The 22,279-nt window shown below is 43.9% G+C and overlaps 1 protein-coding gene across 1 annotated transcript; it reads right to left on the bottom strand.

Annotated features, from left to right (window-relative positions):
* Positions 1-1,105: 1,105 nt before the first annotated feature.
* Positions 1,106-22,254, bottom strand: LOC135388666 (myogenesis-regulating glycosidase-like). Its single transcript, XM_064618369.1, has 7 exons — positions 22,064-22,254; positions 21,666-21,768; positions 18,915-19,221; positions 16,481-17,520; positions 9,738-10,104; positions 9,477-9,665; positions 1,106-3,894 (listed from the first exon to the last, which is right to left on the bottom strand). The coding sequence occupies exons 2-7, from the start codon at positions 21,710-21,712 to the stop codon at positions 3,571-3,573; spliced, it is 2,274 nt and encodes a 757-aa protein (XP_064474439.1). The 5' UTR covers positions 21,713-21,768; positions 22,064-22,254; the 3' UTR covers positions 1,106-3,570.
* Between the last annotated feature and the right edge of the window lie 25 nt (positions 22,255-22,279).

Raw genomic sequence — 22,279 nt, 5'->3', positions numbered from 1 at the left:
TAATTTACGTAGGTTAGGGCTGATGGGCCTAAATATGTTGTAAAATGTTAAATCCCATGTTAAAAAGTGCAAAATTTAATGTAAAATGTTCTTATTTGTATTTCACCTGATGAAGCGCAGGCTCTGCATCCCAGTTCGTGTTGATAAAGTTAAATTCTCCAAAGTGTTCCTTGTAATTCTCCAAAAAATTCCTTGTATTCATTGTTTTTTTTACTGCCACCCAGCTGGACTGTGTGTGTATATATTTTTTGTATCTATCACCCGGTCATAAACATGAGTAAAATTGAAGAATTTGTAGATTCAAACCTTTCAAAATATTGCCATTCCAGACAGATTGTCCTTGTTTGGTTGCAGGCTGATAGTAATATAGACACAATTTTTAACAAATTAAACATTTATTAGCTACCAACAACACGAACCCTTTGAACCACTCTTTTCTGAAGCAGGCTAATTAAGGGCTCCCACACATTCTGTTCAGTCCAGTTAACTTAGCAACACATTACAAGCACAGAAACATCTGCGCCCTATGACTTCTCAAAACCCAAGACATAATAAACATTGGTATGCTTTCGTAAAACATCCCAACAGTGGCTCACTCATTCCTTCAAACAATCCTGTATAAAAATATATATAACTTCACATAATACTCCATTTCACAGCTCAACACAGGCACAAGTGCTCAAGTATAACACATGTTGAGCAAGTACAATATCCACTGAATTAATTAGTAATTCAGTACATGAGCAGTACAAACAAGTATATATGTGCTTGATTATTTTGTTCAATACATTTGATTATTTTGTTTTGTTGTTAGACATCACTGTCACCAGTAGTTCATCCAGTATCCCAAGCACGTAGGTGGGTGAGGGTGGGGTTCATTATTACTATTTCATTGTAACAGCTTCATGTGTCATTGCTGAGATGTGTCTAATGCTGATACAACAGAAGCACCCTGTACGTAGCATCCCGTAGGGGATGCACAGGAAAGAAAGGGAGGGGAATGTTTCCAAATCTTGTTTCTTCGTTTAGGAAGTGAGCCGGGCTGGATAAATAACTGCTAGCCATAGTGCAGTGCCCAAATCTGAGCTCAACAAAGTCCTTCCACTGCCTTTTTCTTTTAATCTTTCCTAAAAACTTACATTCAGATGCGCTTGCTAAACATGCACTCAAATATTGCATATGGCATGGTTAACAAAACAGTGAGATATACCAATGCTTTCAATATGTCACTGCACGGTAAAAAAAAAAAAAAAAGTTACAGGAAAGCAAGCACGAAATGACAAGGAATAATACACTGCACAACAGAGCCATATGTCATGTGCTACAAAGTGCACCAGATAAAAATATCTGCAGTGTTAACTCGATTAATGGGTACTTACATGGCTGGCAAAGCTATATTCTATCAGGTGCACAATTTCTGACACTGCTCAAAGTTTGACAAAATACGGTTGTTAAGGGCACCAACCTTCACACACGGAAGGATGAAGGGATATCACCTTTGGTCCCACAATGAAAGGAATAACAAGAATGTTGATCAAGTAAAAGGTATCTCAAAGTGAACACGGTAAAATACATGGGCAGATGATTGTAGTGCAAACACTTGCCCTCCATAAATGCATGCACAAATAAAATTGATTTATAAACAGTTGTGATATGGTACAAAAATGGTTGGAGTAGAGTCACTAAATACCTAGTGACTCCAGGTTCGAGGAATCACAATAGGGAAGCAAGAACACAATATCATCACAGTCGAGGAAAAGGGATAAAAATCAAGCACTGCAAAAAGACTGACCAGTACAGTGTAGAGTGACAAATGCAAGCTCTGCCAAAATGCTGCACGATACAAACAGCTATGAAATTCTGAAAATCCACACAATACCTTGGAACACACATTGATCGGGTCCACAAAAATTTAATTCTACTCTAATGGTACAGGAGCAGTTGAATTGTATAACTGAATAAATATTTCGTGCAAAATGTTCTGGGAACTTCTATTGTATTATAATTTGCATATATTGTATTATAATTGTATATTGTCTGTATTGTATTCTATTGTATATTGTCATAATAATTGATCGTATTTAAGCAAAATACGCAGAATACTTCACATATTCCTCCAGGTGAACTCGATTATAGCAAACTCATACAAAATTAATTATCGGATACAGTGAAATCAGACATTCGTTTCATTGGGCATGTGCCACCTCTAAAGTAAGTTTACTTTACTTTACTAGCAGAATTCCACAGACATCGAATGTGGTATGATGTAGTGTGCTCACAGTGTTCCAATTCCTGTCTGCCTTCTGTGTTCTGCGGATGGCTGCTGCATGTTACTGCGAGTAATGGGGTAGACTATGGCCTATCGTGATGAAACACCCCACTTGTTATCATCATTAAAATAAAGTGGTGTTGTGTTACCCAAACACAAAGAATCCTGGAAAATAGTACTGCAAGAGCAAATGTTGAGAAGTATGGTTGCGGCCACGGATCTTCCCGGCACACCCCCTAACACCCCCAAAACCTTGCAACCCCGAAAAGACTGAATTTGCATCTGGGAAAACAAAGTTTTGTGTGCTTTGATATGTCACTCATCAAAGGTGTTAACTTTTTGTGGGTGACATATGAAAGCACGTACGTTGCTTTGTTAATGCATGCATACATTATCTTTTGTTTCAAAATTCGAGGCAGGATACACCCTACAAGTGAAAATGTTGATAGTTTCCAATATGTGTGTGATGCATAGATCATTAACCAATGCTGCTGGTCTGCGATAACAATCATATTGACCGATAATATCCTCCTGCTTCAATGCAATACATGAACAGGTACAGGAACATACAGGTCTTACCTTGTCTCAGCTCTAAGTTAGTTTATCCTTTATCTGACATTCTGAATCCAGCCATCACTACTGTATCTAAGAGTACATCCCCTAGACCAAACAAAAAATCATCTTGGTTTGGCATTCACATTAACGATGATACATCGACAAGGTGGTGGTGGTGACACATCGACAAACCTCCTTTGGTCCCATCTGGTCCGCCAATGCATTCCTTTAGTGAAGCAGTCCATGATTGCCACATCTCGAGAGCCAGACTACCTTAACATGATTTCTGCCACGAATTATTTTCATTGCGCATCATTAATGTTGCAAACACTTAAAGTCCGGACATTTTCAATGCCACCACTGAACACCACACAAACGTTTATCTTTTCTACGGTGCCTTTCTTACGTGCTGTTCCTCGTGTGTCGCATTCCTGCCGCTGATGTTATGCAGAGCCTGATGAGCCGCTTGCTCGTAACACTAAGAAATAATCTGACAGTACTATGTGACTCGGAATTTAGACGCAGCTGATCAACTTAGCACGTTCCATGAAACAGCTCGCTACAAACAACATTTTGGCAGAGCTGACTGGAATACATTCGCAAAATAGCAATCCTTGCTGATTTCAATGCTGTGACCACACGTACAAATACTCTGCCGTACACAGTACGACACTGTCAGGTTCCTCCACGTGTTCCATCGCAAGCGATCCGTGGAAGCATCTGCACCTTTTCCCGAGGAATCCAAATCAGCACTTCTCCGAACGAGTGAAGTAGGTGACTTTTTCTAGAGGGGCAGCAACGCTGATCCACTTTCCTCCTCTGTGCAATTTCTGGTCTTCGCACCACCACCCGTGCGGGAGGTACACGTAGGTCGAGTTGCGGCCAGGTTCCAGTACTGGTGCAACAATGAGACGGTCCCCCACTGCAAACTGGTGCCCTGCACCGTACGTGTTGCTGTCCCGTGGGTCTAGCCACCACAGGGGACGTACAATGGGAGCGTCCTGCATCAAAGCTTCCCGGATAGCTGGCTCCACCCTAGTCTTGCGGAACTGCGTCAGGACTCTCGAGACCTGCAGTCACGGTGGAAGGTGTTAAAATCATGTTCAAAGAATACTGTATAACCCTTATTGTTTGTGATCCCTTAATTTTCGCAAACTTCGCAAAATGAAAAATGTGTGAATTTTAAACGCATGCAAAAATGTCTAGCAAGATTTGACGCTTTGAAGTCTAACAGGAGCCACTATAAAGGATACGTGTAATTTTGCTGTGTGGTGTCTCATCACTGCACAATTAAATTTACAAAAACACCCTGAAAAAGCAGTCACGAGCAGAGTGGCACCATGGAGGTCGGGCCCGATCTCCTGGTGTCACGTAAAACTGTCCGTGTGATATAGTATCAGCGTGGAGAGCAGCTGCGAGACTTCAGTTCACACTGAAAATATGTCTGCTACAGACATGGAGCAGCACTACTTCCGGGGAGCACTCAACATCAAGGAGTGACGTCAGCATGACTTGGGCTCCCTGAAGGAGCTGAGGAGTTTCTAAAGGGCATGCACGTCAAATACCTTGCGTGCGTGCTATGGCATGCAGAATTCATGGGGGGGTCTTCACGGTCTCTTTAAAGGGTAACTAAAGTGCAAAAATGTATCTTCGTGGTATGAAAGATCCTGTCACCATGAGAGGAACGCAAAAGGAACGGAGTTCACTCACTGCGCTGTTTGTAACTAAAACGTGAAGAAAAGTGGCAATTTAGAGGTTCCTCTTTCCTTCCTCCGAATCAGCGAAAAACGTCAAGGGTATGTCACCTCCGGCACTGTCAAAGGAAATACCACTGCGGGAACGTCCCCTCCCACATTTCTTTGTCTCCGACTTGGGTGTGACACGTAAAGATACACCTCACCGAGACGCATATTCTGTACTAGCAGCAGTCAGGAGCAGAGCGGTACAGGCCAGATTGCAGATGCGTGCGCACAAGAAGCTAGAGCAATGTTGGGACTGTTAAAACAGTGCTGTTGTGTGATGGTGAAGTCCATCTCTTGTATATTGCATGTTCTGCAACGCTGTTCCTGACAAAAATACGATTTCGAGTGGAACAATTCTTGTTACAAATCCATACGTCATCTTCATTGGTAGACGAGATATTTTGTCATGCTGACGTGTATTCATTTATCATTTTGATGTGAAACTCCTTGTTCCGCACACCTCGCAGTCGGCGTGCATCGCGAAACAGTGCACACCTCTGCCTCTCACTGCATTGCAGTACGAGTGTATTCAGCTAATAAGCATCGAGTACAGAATAAGTAAACGTGCTCCTAGGAGCCTATGAGACCCACAAGCACCAACCTCTTTATTGCCACGTTAACCCTTTGAAGGGTGGGCAAAAATTACAACTGCGTACCGAAACAGATAAGGCTTCATAAACAACATACACACCCGATGAATTGTGGAAAGTTATTTATGGAGTATGTATTCCATAAGCCTTTGAGAGTCATATTGCTTATATTTGCACTTTGGTTATGTATAACAGAACATGTTTTGTGCTTTTCCACTTGTCTGCAAAGGTTCACGAGAGTGTGGTACTACTTGATGGCACGGCTGTACGCAGAGGCCTTCGTCGTACTCAACGCATATAAATTCAGTGTCCTTCCGTAAATGATTGTGCCGCGTTGCTTGTTGGCACAGGCGAAATGCCTCCTGCGCGTTCGGCTTCCCTGCGCTGCCATCTGCAGTATGGGCGATGCTCGAACTCCAGCGATATTACCAGTATACTTGTAAAAATAGCCCCCAGGTGGCACCACTGTTCCCCGGAGAAACCTCGAGCAGCCAAACATCACTCTCAAAGCAGCGCCGCAGCACCATAAAGAGAGGGCGCGAAAATTCAAACCGAGACCTTCAAACGCACTGGTGCGCTCGTACCTGCTGTGGCACGGTCACTCCAGACACACCAGTGCGCCCATGCCCTTCAAAGGGATTAATGGTGCAATTGGCTCCGGATTGGTGCTCCGGATTAAGTGTGTTTGGCACTCACACCGTTAAGTGGTGACGCTCGTACTCAGAGTTTCGTACGCAAACACGATGTTCCTGCCACTGCTTTTCGAAGCTGCAGGAAAAGGAGGTTTCATGCTCCGTCATGTGACCTCTTCCCTCCTCTCCAGGAAGGTGCATTGAGAGAGAGAGAACACAGGACGTCTGACGGCAGCACAGCACAGAGAATGGAAAAAAAAGAAAGGGAGAAACGGCAGCACAGCGAGCATGTTCAAGCGTTCAAGTGCTGTTTAATAGCTGCTCCAGGAGCATGAAACTCGGAGTGCCAGAGAAGGAGTAAGAGAGCAGATACTTAACACATCCAATGATGAAAACATTTAACATGGGTCAAAACCCTGTTTTATTCTTCAAGTTGTCCATCAGGAGTCACCATGCAAAAATATGCCACAACTAGGGGTATGCGAGTACCAAAATTTAGACTGCAAATAGTTTTCGGCTAGCTGAAACTCAGTGTGAATCGAATACGAATATTGAAAACCAAGAATTCGAATAACTTTCAAATATTTTCATCTAGCAGTAATGGACTACACTAAGTCTTGTTGCAGTTTACTTTGATGTTTATTCAGCAGTATTATGTAGAGCTGTGCGAATAGCAAAATTTTCATTGCGAATAGTTTACGAATATTTCACTTACACTGCGAACCAAATCCGAATCCGAATAATCTCTTCAGATGGTGAATCGAATTCGAATAATCAGAAATGGCCCAATTCAAATAATTCTGAATACCTCATGGCGAAATATTTTGTGGTGTTGTGTCATTACATGATGTTCTGCTCCAAACATGTGAGCCTTTTCACCCAGCATACCATATCGTGAGAGAAGGGTCCCTCTATGTCGCGTATGGTAGGCTGCATTAGTGGGATGAACTGCATTGAGAGTTACTCAACATCTTCTATACAGCCTACTTTGTGTGCATCTCCTCATTTCTATGTTTACATTGTGAATTTCCTGTACTTTTTTCAGAAACTGCACATGATATTTCCATCTGTTACTGAACATAACTCTGAAAGTTGGGAGTACATTTACTGGAACCTGCAATGCCCAGAGTAGAGTGTTGACCATGAGCTCACAAAATTTGTAGACTTTAGTGACAGAATATTGTACAGAGTGTAAAGCTGCCTTCACATAGCGCTCGAGTGTAATGAAGTGAAGCAGACTTGCAGAATGGAGCCGCACACCAAAAAACAATGGTGGTGTGGCAGCCGACGAAGACTAAGTTGCCACCTCTACGCGCCGCGCGACATGCGCTTCCCGGGCATTCTGTGCCAGTCAGTTTAGTCCTCTGGCAGCCACTGATCGCGCTGCCCCAATAAACTGTGGCTTTCTACTTTCCTGCCTGCCTTTCTTCACCACACGCCCACAGTGGTAATGTGAAGTGGGCTTTACCTAACTCTTGGATGTAATGAGGCGAAGCGAACTTGCAGAATGGCGATAGCGATAGCTCACTTCAGTACTATTCGAAAAATATTCAAAATTTTCGAATACTGAAAATTGGTTGCGAATAGCATTCGAATAGCATCAGATATTCATTTCATATTCGAAATTTCGAATATTTGCACAGCTCTAGCCACGACAGTTTGTCTCTGCGCATAGTAGTGGGTAGAGTTTGGAGAAACCACGTGATAAAGTGTCTACCCACTCGTGAGGAAGCAATAAGGGGGTACCCGCAGACCGGCATGTGTCCACAGAAGAACCCACGTGCACCGCGACCTTGAAGTGGTACACCCTTATTTGGGAGGGGGACCAATGAGGTTGCTCCATGGGAAATAAGGGAAAGAGGGAAACTGAGGAGGAGCAGAGACAGCTGACCTACTTGCATAGCATATTGTCACTGCACAATCAAATTTGCAAAACAATAGGAGAAAGCAGCATCGTGTGGCCTGCACGATCGAGGGGATCGTGCAGGCTGTCCGGGGCTGCATCTCCGACTGTTTTGTAAATTGTCATGACATTGGCAAATTTCCATGCCTTCCTGCTTCAGCTGCACTGGTCTATGTCATGGGTTACATGCCCTGTGGGATAGGTGATGTCACGACGTACCCTTTTCCTTCCCTCGACACACCCTTCTCCAACACACTCTTTCCAAGAGTGGATAACTTTTTAAAGGTGTGTGGAACAGACACCTCGTGTGCACACTGCAGGTCACATGTGCTCAGGAGCTCACTTTATTTGCTGCAGAACGTGTTGCAGCAAAACCAAAATTATGGGGTGCCACCACCTCAGTGCTCCTTTCAGAACATCTATTAAAGGGGTACTAAAATGCAAAAACAACTTCTTCTCGCAAATGAAAGTCCGTGTTTCAATTAGTATAGTGCAATCAAACTTAGTTCACACAGCGCTACCGTTTAGGAGCAAAACGAAATGAAAACAGAGCCGTCTTTGACGGCAACTAAAGGGATCCTCAGGAAGCAAAGATTGGCAGCATTTAATGAAACAGAAGAGAACCGCGCGCATACCCAGACTTGTGCGTAACGCGTTACTAGTAATTGCGTTACTTGTAATCAATTACCTTTTTGAGTAATTTTTCAAGTAGTCAATTACTTTTCTGAGTACGTAATCGATTACACAGTAATCGATTACTTTTCCGGCAGAGATTAGCTTACCTTTCAGATGTTCTGCCCCACCCCCAAGTCAAGCCCCTAGTGCCATCAGCCTTTGTTGGGCTGTTCTACTACAGCAAGCGGAGGTCATTGTAATAACGCTCTGGAATTTCAGAGTCTCCCTCCCTAATCTCTTCCTACACCAGTGTGATGGCACCTGAAGCTTTGGAGGTTTAGTGAGTCATGGGGAAGCTCCACGCAATGCTCTTCCACAATCGGGTCAACGTCTTCCCGGGCGTACGGATCTCCTTGACCTACGTGTTTTTGTTTGTCTTGTTATTTCAGGCTGTTCCGCTGTTGAACCTTTTTTTTTCTGAGGCATACAAAGACGGTTATAATTTGCGTGAATGCAGAGTAACGACCGAAGTAACGCGTTACATTTCTACTCGTTACTCAATTACATTTGAAGTCGAGTAATTGGTAATAGTAATCGATTACTTTTTCCACAGAAGTAACAGTAACGGTAATCAATTACTTTTTTTGAGTAACGGGCACAAGTCTGCGCATACCTATTGTGTGCGCATGGATTTGGAACGGGGACGGTCGTAGTGTTCCGTACATGCGCGGCATGACGCGCTTTGCTGCATTTTTCAATATCGATTGACTTAATTGTAGCTGACAACAGTTATCACAAATGTAGCACTGACAACAATTATCTTCACGTCCTTCGGACAGCGACACCAGTCCGCTTCATAACTTGCACTATTTTTTTTGCCGGAACTGCTCTATGGCGTGGCACGCGCGTGCATGCACAGCATGGACTAAAACCACTCGATGTATACCCGATACACGAGCTGAAGCGACGTTCACTGCTTAGTGTCGAAGGAAGAAAGAGTCCGGTATAATGCTGATTGAAGCTTCGTAACGGAATCAAAGCTTTCAATTATGACAACAAGTGCGAAATTAACATAGCGTCTATCATAATTTGCGGTGAACTTGTTTTTTTTGTACTTTAGTGCCCCTTTAATGCCACCGTGTTCCTTTAACAAACAATGAAGAGTCATACCTTTGTAAGTTCAAAGTCGTCATTGTAATCACTGGGCAGGACCGAGAACTGCAGTACAGGTAGAAATACAGCCAGCTGCCACCACCGAAAGTAAAGTTCTCGATCTGGTTTAGTTCCAGGGGCGACCAGGTCACCCCCCACACAGCCTGGGTTCACCACACGATGGCCCAGGAGACCTAAGGTCAGTACCTGCACCACCAGAACACATAACAAAAGACATGTCAAAACAAAGACAGTGTAGACTCAGCAATTTTCGCATACCTTAGGCAGGATGCTCTGCAGGGCAGCCCAAGTAGATGGCTGTGGAGCTAAGGTCACAAATCCAGCAGCACTCACGCCACCAGGTGCTCCAATGTAAGGTGAGCTCTTTGCGGCAACTTCCAAGTATTTGCCCAAAAACGAAGAAGCCCAGCGGCCCTGCCCGTATGGCAAAGCTCGAGCCTGACCTCCTCGAAATACAAATCCGTCAATGCCAAACTGGGAGCGTAACTGCTCGAGCTGCTGCAGGAACCATTCAGCTGCCCGTTCGTCAAAGAGATTAACGACAGCGCAGAGGCTGCCGTTCCACCGAGTCAAGAGTGGAACCTTATTCTGGTCGGCCAGAAGGTACTCCCCATCCATAGCAGCCCTGTGCAACACAGAGTGAGAACAAATGAAAACTGTGATCTACAGTTACCTAAAGGTCAACATTTCATGGGTTTTCGACCTAGGCACAACAAAAGCTTTGAATAATGTTCCTCAGTTTAGACAACAGCATATCCATGTGGGTGATCATTACTGACAAATGTAGGAAGGAACTTTGCAAAATCTATGTGCAAACATGCAGGGAGTCTCATACTTAGCAGATCACATGGATAAAAGTAAAAAGTAATATTTTAATGCATTGCAGTGGAGCTGCTATGGCAGACTACTTGCACTGTAAAGACCTAGAAAAAACTCACTATAATTTACAGATAATTACCAGAGACACACCATGTGATGCTTTGCAGAGATCAAGTAAACTGTTAACAAATATATGTGATATATACTCCATGCTATTCAGCCGAACCTTTCAAAAATCAAGAAATGTAATGAAGGTAAAATCTGTTATGCTATGATCAGATAAAGCGACAAGCATTATTCGACGTAAATGTATTTTGTGTGGGTGTCTAAGCAGTACCGGCGTCAACTTTTCGCCTCCGGGGGAACAGGTGGGAAATTTGCACCCCCCCTTCCCGTATTCTTGTTTCCCAAAAAGGCGTCTTTTTTGCGCCCCTTTAGGTGGGCTCGCCATCGGGCTAGGGCCACTCGCTAGGGCCGCCCCGTAGACGCCAGCCCTGCGTCTAAGTATTCTTTTGCTCAAAATAACATGTTAGTGTAAGGTTGAAGCAGTACAGTGCCTGATCAGTACAGGGCCTGATCAACCTCATTAAAGGGACAGTCACATTTGGAAACCCATCTACGAAACCTATACGACTATGTTCGGCTTCGACCGAGAAGTTTTTTTCGTCCGAAAAGTGCTTCAATATTAAATAAACGAATTTTACAGATCAGTGCTACTTCCGCAGCTGCAGAGGCTCCGGTGGTGTGACGTCACTCCCTAAGCGGAGGAGTGAGAGGGTGGCACTCAAAGGAAAAAGGCGCAGTCCAGACGCACCGTAACTCGATGAGACGCCTGCACGGCCGAGGCATTGCTTTTCTCAGTGTCGAACCCTCGCTGATCCTTAGGCAGTGACATTTTCTCGTTTTTCCAGAGAGGGAATTCCTTCATACTCTCAACATTCGGTGTCTGCTCTTGCCACGCATTCTATCGAACAACAGTCAAACCACTCCCCTATTTCGCATGGGATTTTCGATACCGTGGTCAGTGGTCCAAGAGGTATAAATGTCGCTATAATTTCGAAACCGTCTGGAACGGATCCAACCGTCCCTTTAAAGGAGCACACTGAGGTGACCCCCCAAATCTTTTTTTTTTCTTTTTCGCTGTGGCGTGTTTTGCAACAAATAAAATGAGCTCCCACGAAAGAACGACGGGTGCACATGACCTAAAAGGCGTGCGTGAGGCCTCAGTTCCACACACTTTTAGAAAATCATCCACTCGTGTACAGAGCACATTGGAAAATGAGGGAACGTCGCGATGCAACGTGGTCCCCAGGCACGTGACTCGTGACCTAGCGCAGCACAGCTCAAGCAGGTGTAAGTGGCGCATGAGCTGAGAAGAAAGAAACAAATAAAAATGGCACGGGGACTTCCCTATGTCACGCAAGGATCACGTCGGCCGTCCGCGACTGTTTTCTCAGACTGTTTTTATAAATGTGATTGTGCAGTTATGATACATCACAGAGCGAAAATATTTTGCATGGTGGCTCCTGATGGATAGCTTGACAGATGAGAGAGGGGCCATGTTAAATGTCACCTCAGTGCAGGAAGCCCAGAGTCTCCTATACAGTAGACTCTCATGAATTCAAACTCCAGGGGACCAGTGATTTTCGTTTGAGTTATCGTAAGTTTGAACTATCAGACATGCATTTAAATCTATGCCACAAGAGAATATTGTGTCATGGTGGCATAATTTTCTGGTAGCGACTGCGGTCTTGTACAGTACAGGGTAGTGACACTGCTTATGGGCACTGCTGATCACTAGAGACCGGATTTATATGCGTTAAAGAGTAATGAAATATGCATGCAACTATGCACTAAACTTGGTCACAACATGCAGTAAAAACGTGTCATATACACGTATGCGGTAAAAACTCGAGCCGTATATGAAGCGATCTCGCACACCGCCACCGAGACAAGTGGTTTCTCAATGTAAATGTCCTTTTTATTTAACCGGATATGTTGGGGTTACAATGAAAGATAACGAAAAGCGGGATATTAGAAAAAAAAATACAAGGCCGTGTTTCAATTATTGGAACTGTCGAAGAAAATGTTTGCCACCAGATACCGTTCGATATTGTCTGGAGTGAAGTTCTGGCGCCTGTCAGTCAAAACGTTCTTATAGTTCGAAAATGACCTCTCTACGTCGCATGTTGTGAGTGGAGCATACTTGAAAGCTGAAAGTAGGTGTGCGGGCACAACCTCCGGTAGGGTGGCCTTAGGAACCGAAGCAAACAGATCGCAGACTACTCGGAGAAAGGCAAATCCAGGATTCTTTTGTAGCACGGCATCAAATTTGCTAACAACCTTTGCGCTGACTGGACTGGTAATCTTTGCGAGCTCCTTGCGTACACCTTTCACCACATCCAAGGATTCCACGAGCAGGAGGCCTCCCGTTTCAAGCTTCCGGATGGCTCGCGCAAGGAAGACGAAGTGCATTTTCACTAACTGTACCTCCACAGCTAGCACTGGGTTTTCAAAGAGCGCTTGTGCTTCTCTGACAGCGCTGCTGTCCTCGGAACTGAATGTGTTCACCACGTCCTTCAAGTCGTCGAAGTGAGTTGCATACAAGTCGACTGTCTCCAACCAGGTGCCCCATCTTGTGACAACAGGTTCTGGGAGCAGGGGAACGTCTGGCATCATTGCTCTGTATGTTTCTCTTCAACTTGGCACCTTCACAAAAATTTTCTCCACGACCGACACCATCTTGTTGACAAGTGGGTAGAGCCCCCTAACTTCCTCTGCCACGCGGTTGAGGCCGTGCACCAAACACGTTACGTGCACAAGGTTCGGATAGAAAACCTTCAGGGTGTCAGCAGCCTTTATCATGTACGCAGCTGCATCTGTGTAAAATATCCTAAAGTTCTCTCCACCCCCATCTGGCCAGAGTAGCTTGAGAGCATCATTTACGAATCTAGCTACAATGCCGTGGTTTGCTTTCTCAAGTTTTCAGCTCGCAAGCAGATAAGGCCTGGACCTTTGATTTTCATCAAGTTTTCCAAAAACAAGATGCGCTACGTAGCGGCTACAGGTGTCCGTCGTCTCATCTGCAGCAGCCCCCATTGGGCAGTTTCCAATAGAAGACCTTATTTCGTTCACGGCTTTCTCGTACAAAAGAGGCAAGTAATTCTTGTGGAGAGTTGACTCTGCTGGTGTCTTCCTGTGAGTATACTTCTCAAGGCATTTTCTTAGCGTCGGGTTTTCGAGTTTGCACCACAGCATATTAGCCGCGACAAAGGCTTCAGAGAGGTCTGCACAAAATTCGTCAAACTCAGGGCGAGAGCTCGCAGCGTGGGCAAGTAGGGGTTGTGAAGTCCTGCTCCTCTTTGCCTTTTCAGAAATGTGGCACTGCGACCTCACATGCTGGTCCACTTGGAACTTCCACTCTGCATTGACCTAAAAGAGACAGAAAAAACGAAAAATTGAGTCAGGAAACATAAACACAAATAAAACAGGAATAAACAGGAATAAATAGCCGTGGCAATGAATTTCTGTGAAGTAAATACTAAAGAACGACCTTGATTTTGCGTCGTTAGTAAGCGTCTATGCGCGTACATTGCACCGCAAAGCGAGCCCCATTTACGCACATATGCTTGAGAGATTCTCGTTCGTAATCCTCCCCAATGCATGAAAGCCCATGCCTTGTATACGTCAAGGGATGAGGGGAAGGGCTTATGTTTATTTCGGAAAGGTCAGCCTGACCGAAGGTCGGCTTGCTATTCCTAAATCAAAAATATAGAAAGGGATGAAACTTAAGTGTTACTCGTCCATAGTTGAACGTTCCATGCACGCTCCTTTCTTACCTTCTTCTCGCAAATCCTGCAGAATAATATCTTCCCGTTGGTGCACAAATCTGGATTCTCTGTCGTCCATCTCTTGTAGAGGGATGAAATTGATGGCTTAGGTCTCGGCATCGTAAGGAAACGGTGTAAAAGCGGCAGATGCATGGGTAGGCGCCAGAGAAGAGAACGCATCATACTCTCTGTGGCAGCCAGAGAGGGCACAAGCTGCGTTCGGCGCAGCCAGAGTGGCGTCGACGCTCGCAGGGAAGGAATCACAGCAGACGGCACGATGCCTAGTGTCTAATCGGCGGCTTGCAATGCGAAATATGGTTCAGATCGATATGTCATATCTGACGAGCAGGGAAATATGCTGCAAAAACGCAAAATGTGATGATGATGATGATTAGGATTTTTATGGCGCATCGACAACTATGGCCATAATGCGCCAAATGCTGGTAAAAAAAAAGAAAACGCAAAATATGCAGCAACGTATGAAATATGAATTTACATGCACTTAAAACATACCACAAATCGTTTGGGACAAGGCTCAAATGTGCTTTCATGTCACCCCTAATGTAAACCATGTTCAGGAAAAAATATGCATATGCATGAAAATTCGGTCTCTACTGATCACCTAAACTATACTATTCCTCACACCAGATAGTCAGACTACCACTGTGAGTGAAGACATTTTACCCTAAACCGTAAAGCTCATTTTGACTTTCCTTGCAAGACTGATTCACTTAATGGATGATTTGAACAGTCTGTGTCTTCCTTTTTCTGACTTTAATGCCAATGCAGTGCCGCTTAGTGAATGCAACATTGTGTTGGCTGTTTTCTGCTGGCAGGAATGTTTTAAAACGGAGAAAAAAGTTTGATTTAAGCAAAGGCACTGTTTGAATTAAGCAGCTTCTCAATACACTGCAAGTATAGCAGGCCAAACAAAAATTCCAAATTTGTTTGAATTAACGGGAAGTTTGAATTATCAGGGTTTGAATTAACGAGAGTCCACTGTAGTGTAATAATGTTTCAGCTGCCCAATACAGTGCTTTCACCAAAGCTACAAGTGCAGGATCCTGTAGTTTGATGTCAACAATGCTAACACTTCCTGGTGCCATTGTGTCTCAAACTGCATGGCAATCTCTCTGCCTGTCAGGATCTGAGTATAACAACCTTCATGAGTTGGCATGACACAGCTGAAAGAGCTTTTTAAAGCTCAACCTGTGTCTTCCCCATGATGTACTCCTCATACATCCCCAGGATGGCACTGTTCACACGCTCATACAATGTGGTAATAACAGCATTAATCGATAAATATAAAGAGAAACAAAAGTTCTAAATGGAAGCATGTTGTACACTTGCAAAAATTTGCTTTCTCAAAAGTTAATGAAAACACTGCAACCAAGATTGACGAACCTCACACGAGAACCTCGCACACCGAACAGCTACGTGATGCATGCAGTTGCAAAAAAAAAGTGCATGATGCATCAAAACTGTACTTGCAGTCAACATGCATAAGGTTTGTTTTATCCTTCCAACATTGGAATTGCATTTGAGATGGTTAAGCTGACTAAATCATCTGAGGAGAGCTTTAGAGAGCATGAGCATGAGTTACGGAGGTCCAGATTTGCAAGTCTACAGTAGAACCTTGCCAAGTTCCATGTGACCATTTCATAAAATGGAGCTTCAAAGATGTGAAGCATGCTTGGAAATTTATGAGGAGAAGAAAGGGTATCGAAGAAACATAGTGTACATATATAATGAAAGAAACTGCACAAAGTTCCTGCTTTGGTACAAACTGTCCTGGTTTTGCTTATTCACAGCTATTGTGTGTGACTTTTGACCATGCCCTGTGACATTACGCGATTGTCAATCCATCTGTAGCCATTAAGCCCGAGACTCATTAACGTGTAGTTAATTTCATTTTATTTCCATAGGGAGTGAGGGACAGGTACAAAAGGGATTAGGATCCCTGACAAGGAACCTGGTCCTCTGCAAGCAGTCACAGCGATTTGTCTAGTTGTCTTCACTACCCAAAGACATTAAAGCTTATCAGGACTGATGTGTCTTGGCATGTGACAATTTTGTGATTGGATGTTATCAAGTTTCAATTCATTAGAAGGGGTTTGCTAAGGTCTAGGGACCAAATTTTTACCTTCCTAAACTATTTTTTAAAACCTATGTTCAATCAAATAATCCTCCTGCAATGCAAGAAAATTCTTGCAAAGCATTTCAATAAAGCCGACTAAACAGAAATCCTTACATAGCTGGCATTTGTGACAGTGAAGTTTCTGCTGTTTCCCACATTCTCAGAAGTGCAGAGAGAAAAGTTGAAAGTGTGTAGATATCACATATGACACCCACCTGAAGTTTCGAGAACTCAGACAAAAGTATGGATGTACATCCAAGAGCACCCTGTTTCCTTTGTTGTGCAGGATCCTTACGATTTCCCCGGGATGTGGAAATGCTTCCTTCGAAAATGCCAAGTCCCCTTGACTCTTCTGCCAACCTTGCCTAATGAGCACAAACCCACCATTGAAGCCATGATTCACAAAACGATTTGCATACTCGTGCACTGTTGCCTGCGTCAAATTCCCATCGTCACCACGTCGTGGAACCAACACAGGATGCTTCACGAATGTTTCTTCCTCGTCGAGTGATGTTCCATTCATCTCTTTGTGAGGTCGTGATGCATTATGAATTGCAAGGATGTCCGGTCCTGTGCACAGCGTATAATTTAAATCCTCTTTAGCTGCCAGGCAAAGCTTGTTGTTGCCTGAAGCGTTGAAGCTAAACATCAACGACTGATGTGAACTTGCGATGATTGAAACACCCAATGATGAAAGCCAATAGGGCTCCAACACAGATCCTAGTGGGTCCGCTTCCCCCGTCTCGAATGCCATTGTGTTCAGTTGCAAATCTGACAATGGCCACGTCAAATTTTCCACTTCGCCCATTCCAAACCATTCGGCACCTCCTAGGTCGTAGCAGTCAACCAACTCTGTGTGAACAGAAGCGGCGCGCCAGTAGACGCCGTAACAAACCACGTCTCCGGTAGTGTCCTTGGGCTCAAAATGAACACGCAGCCTGGCACGGTACTTCCACTCGAAACAATAGCCGGGACGAAGTAAGGGACAGACGTGCGCTTCAAGAGCGGGAGGTATGGCCTGGCCCAAGGAGCCCAGGAGTAACGTCCGGCCACCTCGATCTAAGAGGCGAAGTTCACGCGTTCCGGACACAAAGTCGGACTTGGTCGAGAGTCGCAGAGCTTCTTGGAAGGCTGCATGTAAGTGCCATGTCAAAACAACTATGCTGATGATGCTGAGGAACAGGACAGCTAAGACGAGGCGGAACCGGAACTCGGGAGTTCGGCTCTGTCGCAGAATGGCCATTACTTTAGATGCCTGTAAATAGACCACAATATTGCAATTTAGAAACTAACGAAGTCCGTCTCATGGCCTTCCGTCGGTAATATTTGGGTGGTAGTGGTTGGAATATCAAGCATGCACACAACTTCTTTAGCACGGGGTACAGAACTGTGCTATTCTTACACAGATTGTAGAAGAGTTGATTACAAAAGACACATTTAGAAAAGAATGAAACATCTGGAATAACTTTATTTAATGATACACCAGTTTTCATGCAGGGTCTGTGCCTCTCTTCAAGTGCATTATTACATACAACAGCAGCATCAGAGACATGACGTCTGCAAAGTCGAAGAAGAGCCACAAAGGCATGCCGTTGACGACTGTTACTGGGTTGTACCCTTTTGCAAGTCTAACCTAAAGCAGAGATGAGCTCAGGAAAGCATACTTTATAACAACAAAATTATTGATCAATGCTGTACTTTGCTAGATTGGACTTGCTACCCTTGAAACAGTTCACAATAGACACTGTTTGAACGGGCAGTTTTGGAGTTCGGGCTAGCTTTCAGGGTTCATACCACATGTGATATTGTGTACATTATACACAGTATGAAAATATATTGAATTCTAGTATCAGAGTGGCTGTTCCTGTGACAACACTGCAAGTAGTACTCCAATGCATGTAATACTTGCTGTAGTACCATAATTTCACGCGTATGAGCCGCACCACAGATAAGCCGCAGGACCCATTTTTAGGAACATTTTACGGTAGATAAGCCACAATCGCAGATAAGTTCCGGGCAATGCGACACGACTGATATGTGTGGTAAACCAGTGGAACAGATATAAAATCAATCAATTAAAATGGATATCACATTCGACCCTTCCTGCGGGTCTTATGACAAAAGAGACCGTAGAGAAGGCCATAAACCTTGTGGTCCACATTCCCGGGGTCGGCATGGTGTACAACAAAGGAGGTCAGTTCTAGTGTTCAACTAAGATCGGATTGTGCCCTTGCTGCATGCTTTTTTTCTTTCTGGATCGATGGCTTACTGGTCTTCCAGAAGACATGAATCACTATCACCCCTTTTGTTAAAGCTGCATGGGGGAAGGTACCAGGAAGGTCAGTCTACTCGAATGTGGACGCTCCCCTCTTACGCACTGTTCGTGCATTGGCAGGGCGGTGCTGTTCCGGAGACACTGTCAGCGCTTTCGTTAAAACCGGAGTATGGGGAAAATACCCCAGAAAAATAGTCATCAGATAAGCCGCAGAGCGCCCGCAAAAAATAATAATAATAAAAATAAAAAAAAGCCGCACAAGCCGCGGCTAATACGCGTGAAATTACGATTCATGCATAATCTCATCCTGTCTTCAGAATGACCACATTTGGACATTTTATCACTTTGTCCGAGATACAATTAAATCATCTTACCTTTGTCCTGATGCCCTTTTTGTTTCGTGACGCTCCCCCATCTTTGGGACCGCGTGAAATGGTGCTGATAGGCTTGACAGGCCTAACCGTGCTCCACGTGGTGTCATCCAAGTTCAAGCGCAGTGCGGGTACACCAGAAAGGCGTCTCGCAATTCCCGGGGTGGAGGATGGGCTGTCACGAGGGGTAGTATTTTGCGATGCGGTGGCAGTTGCCGGCAGACTTGTGTCCTGTTCCAAAGAGGGCCCAGCAAGGTTGGCGAGCGGCAACAGGTCATCCGTACTCGCTGTGGTTAGAACATCTTCCCTCCTGTAGTGAGCGTCAAGAATGCGTTAACATGCAATGAGACAAAAAAAAACATGAACATTCCGAGGAAAACAGACAACACTTTACCGTACCATGTCTAACATTAGCAACAATTTGAGAGGATTTGAATGTTTCTTACTGTACATGCGGAACCATTAAATGGTTCTTGAACATGCTTGAGTGTGCACAACAGCGGTTTCCAAACCTTTCGCACTGTGCGCTCTGAATATACTGCTCTTATGTATAAGAGAAAAACGACGTGAAAAAAATTATGATTGCGTACTAATAATAATTCTTATACAGCACGGCAATACTCAGCCATTTAATGATTCCAGTGCTGCTGTTACGAGTGTCTTTCCGGAACACTAAACGTACACGCCATTAAAATATTCGTTAAATTTTGTTCCATAGTCTATGTCATTAATTTACAACTAAAATGTTTCAAGTATAACTCATCAAGCCATTGCATTTTGTATTAACTTCTATCTTGCCTTACTAAACTGTGTCCATCTGATTCTTGTCTGCACTCACAATATATATATATATATACGTTCCTCTCTGGCAAGCCTCACGATGTTAAAATCCAGTAACGCAGAGAAAGACAACGAGATCGTGTCAGCGTACACACCAGAGTGAAATTACTGTAAAACACTTATTGTTCACGGGCCCTTAAATTTCTAAAATTTTGTAAGTTGAAAGATACGCAAATTTTAAGGGCACGTGAAAATGTCTGGCAAGATTTGACACTTTGAAAGTTATGCTGGAATAGCTAACTTTATCTTCACGGTTTGTCGTACAGGTAAACAATTAAACTGCTTCGCAGCACAATCATGTGCAATTAATGTCGCTTGGATCAAATGTGCGACGGGCAATCTCAGGCTTATCAGAATCTAGAACTCACAAAATTTAGTGTGCCTTGTGCCCTATTCACAAAAAATTGAGGTCGCAAAATTGAAGGGGAAATAAATAATAAATATCCGTTTACATAAATCTATTTGTTTACACAAAGAATTCTTGAGATGAGGATTATTGAGCAAGATGTCCTACATGAACTCATCACATAGTTTAAAAAAGAGAAAAGTGGGTACTAACTAATCTTGTGCCATCAGTTGCTTGATCTTCATAGCTTTGATCAGAAATTTGTGAATAACAACAATCTGGCACACCTCACAGATTGTATGAGCAGTCAGCATGTGAGACTTTGTGCAACAAATTTTGGACCTGTAGATGAGATACACGTTCCCAACATGTTCTGCTACATATATATGCCACGCCAGTATGAGCCGCTAACAATGTTTTCAGCAGACCCTGTGCACGAGCTGCGAGAGCAATCCTTTTTTCCAGATCCTGCACTTTTCCAACCATTTCAAATGGTGCAGTCTCAGTAGTACCTAAACTTCATGTCTAGGCAACAACTAATAGGCAACAGGTAAAATTGATTTCATTTGTGACTTCTACAGATGTCCTAAATGCTCCTGTGCAATGCAGCAAATGCCAAAGCCAAAGCTGGTATGAAAAGGCTTTGCTTCACTTACGCTTATTTAAGCCCATAACTAATATGTCTGAGTGCTGTGTTTAGCCTCAGAAAATGAGCTGATGTTAACCCCCTTTTCTGAATTCACTCAAGGAAATTTTGACACCTCTACTAGGACTCACAGGGAACGTTCTGGGACTTCCCTCTTCTACGTTTCCATCATTTGTTCTGTCACTTGACAGGCATTATAGTTTATGCACTTTCCTCTTAAAACAACAGATATTTTAAACAGACTGTGCTATGCCACTCTGATCAGTTGGTAATGACATAGGCCAGCATGGCTGGGTGCCACAAAGGACTTGATACAAACCAAGCATGCTGGCAGTGAGTCAACTCATCTTACGTGCTTCGTATTTCACTGCAATGATGCAACATGTTTAACGTAAATGCCCAAGGGCATACCATACTGATCATAGTCACACTTCAAAGGCATGCCATGCATATTAGTAAGCTATCATCTCCAAAAGAAAGGTGTCATGTGCCACTTTATCTGTGGAAAGAAATTATTAGTTAGTGGACTTCAGCACTAACAACAATATTAGTTAGTGAATTTCATCAACAAAGCAGCAGCACACAAAGAGAAGATCCTCAATCATAAAGGCCTGCATGCCAGGGAAATTTGATAAGATAACAAGAAACTTTGTAACCACACACAAGCAATAACTTACTACTTGACGTTTCTCGTACTTTGTCAGCTTATAGCAACCACAGGAACGCATGTTTGTGATCTGAGTGTGGAAAATGCTTTCTGCGCAAAACTGCCAGACACATCCAGTGACGCGCTATATATGTGCACTCAACACGGATAAATCCCTCGCACTTAGACTGAGCTACGTCCTTCCAAATAGTGACAGTGACAGGTGTTAACAATGGTCACACTCCAGTGACTCGGTAAAATACGCAAAATACTTACGTCATTTGAGGCGCACTGTTGTTCGAGCTTCCCGGTGCCCAACTCATTTTTGCGCCGGTGATCTAACGCAATTACGACATAGCACCCATCTACTGCTTTCTGCCTGAAATCAAAGTGAGGACTGGGTCACATTTCGACACTTTCTCTCCGTTATTGTATCCTACTGTACCGATTGAGCGAAGGGCACAAAATGCGTCTCTCCGCAGCGACGGAGCAAGTTGCATAACAATTCCGTACAAACGGAAACAGACATAGCAACTTAAAAGCGCTTTCACTCGCGCCTTCGACCATATTATGTAAACATCGCTAATGCGTGCACTATATCGCAGAAAATGTTTACATGTACAGATAAAAAGCTATCGCTCAATGCACAGCAGTAGCACGAATAATGTACTCACTTAAGAAGCGGGCCTCCAAGAAGAGAGCCACTTGATCGTTCCCGTAAATAAATACGAAGTCCAATTTCAGCTTCGGTGCATTATCAAGTAATCCCTAACATTTACATCCCGATTATGTTGATTTAAAACTGCTAAACGGGTCCCCGAACTGTACTACAAGGTTGTTTCGGTGTCGATGGCGGCGCCTCTGCAATCTGCACAAGCGAAACAACACCA

This window comes from Ornithodoros turicata, chromosome 3 (genome assembly GCF_037126465.1).
Source record: "Ornithodoros turicata isolate Travis chromosome 3, ASM3712646v1, whole genome shotgun sequence".
NCBI classification, from domain to species: Eukaryota; Metazoa; Arthropoda; class Arachnida; order Ixodida; family Argasidae; genus Ornithodoros; species Ornithodoros turicata.
The sequence above is the reverse complement of the archived record's forward strand: the minus strand, read 5'-3'. Positions and strand labels throughout refer to the sequence as shown.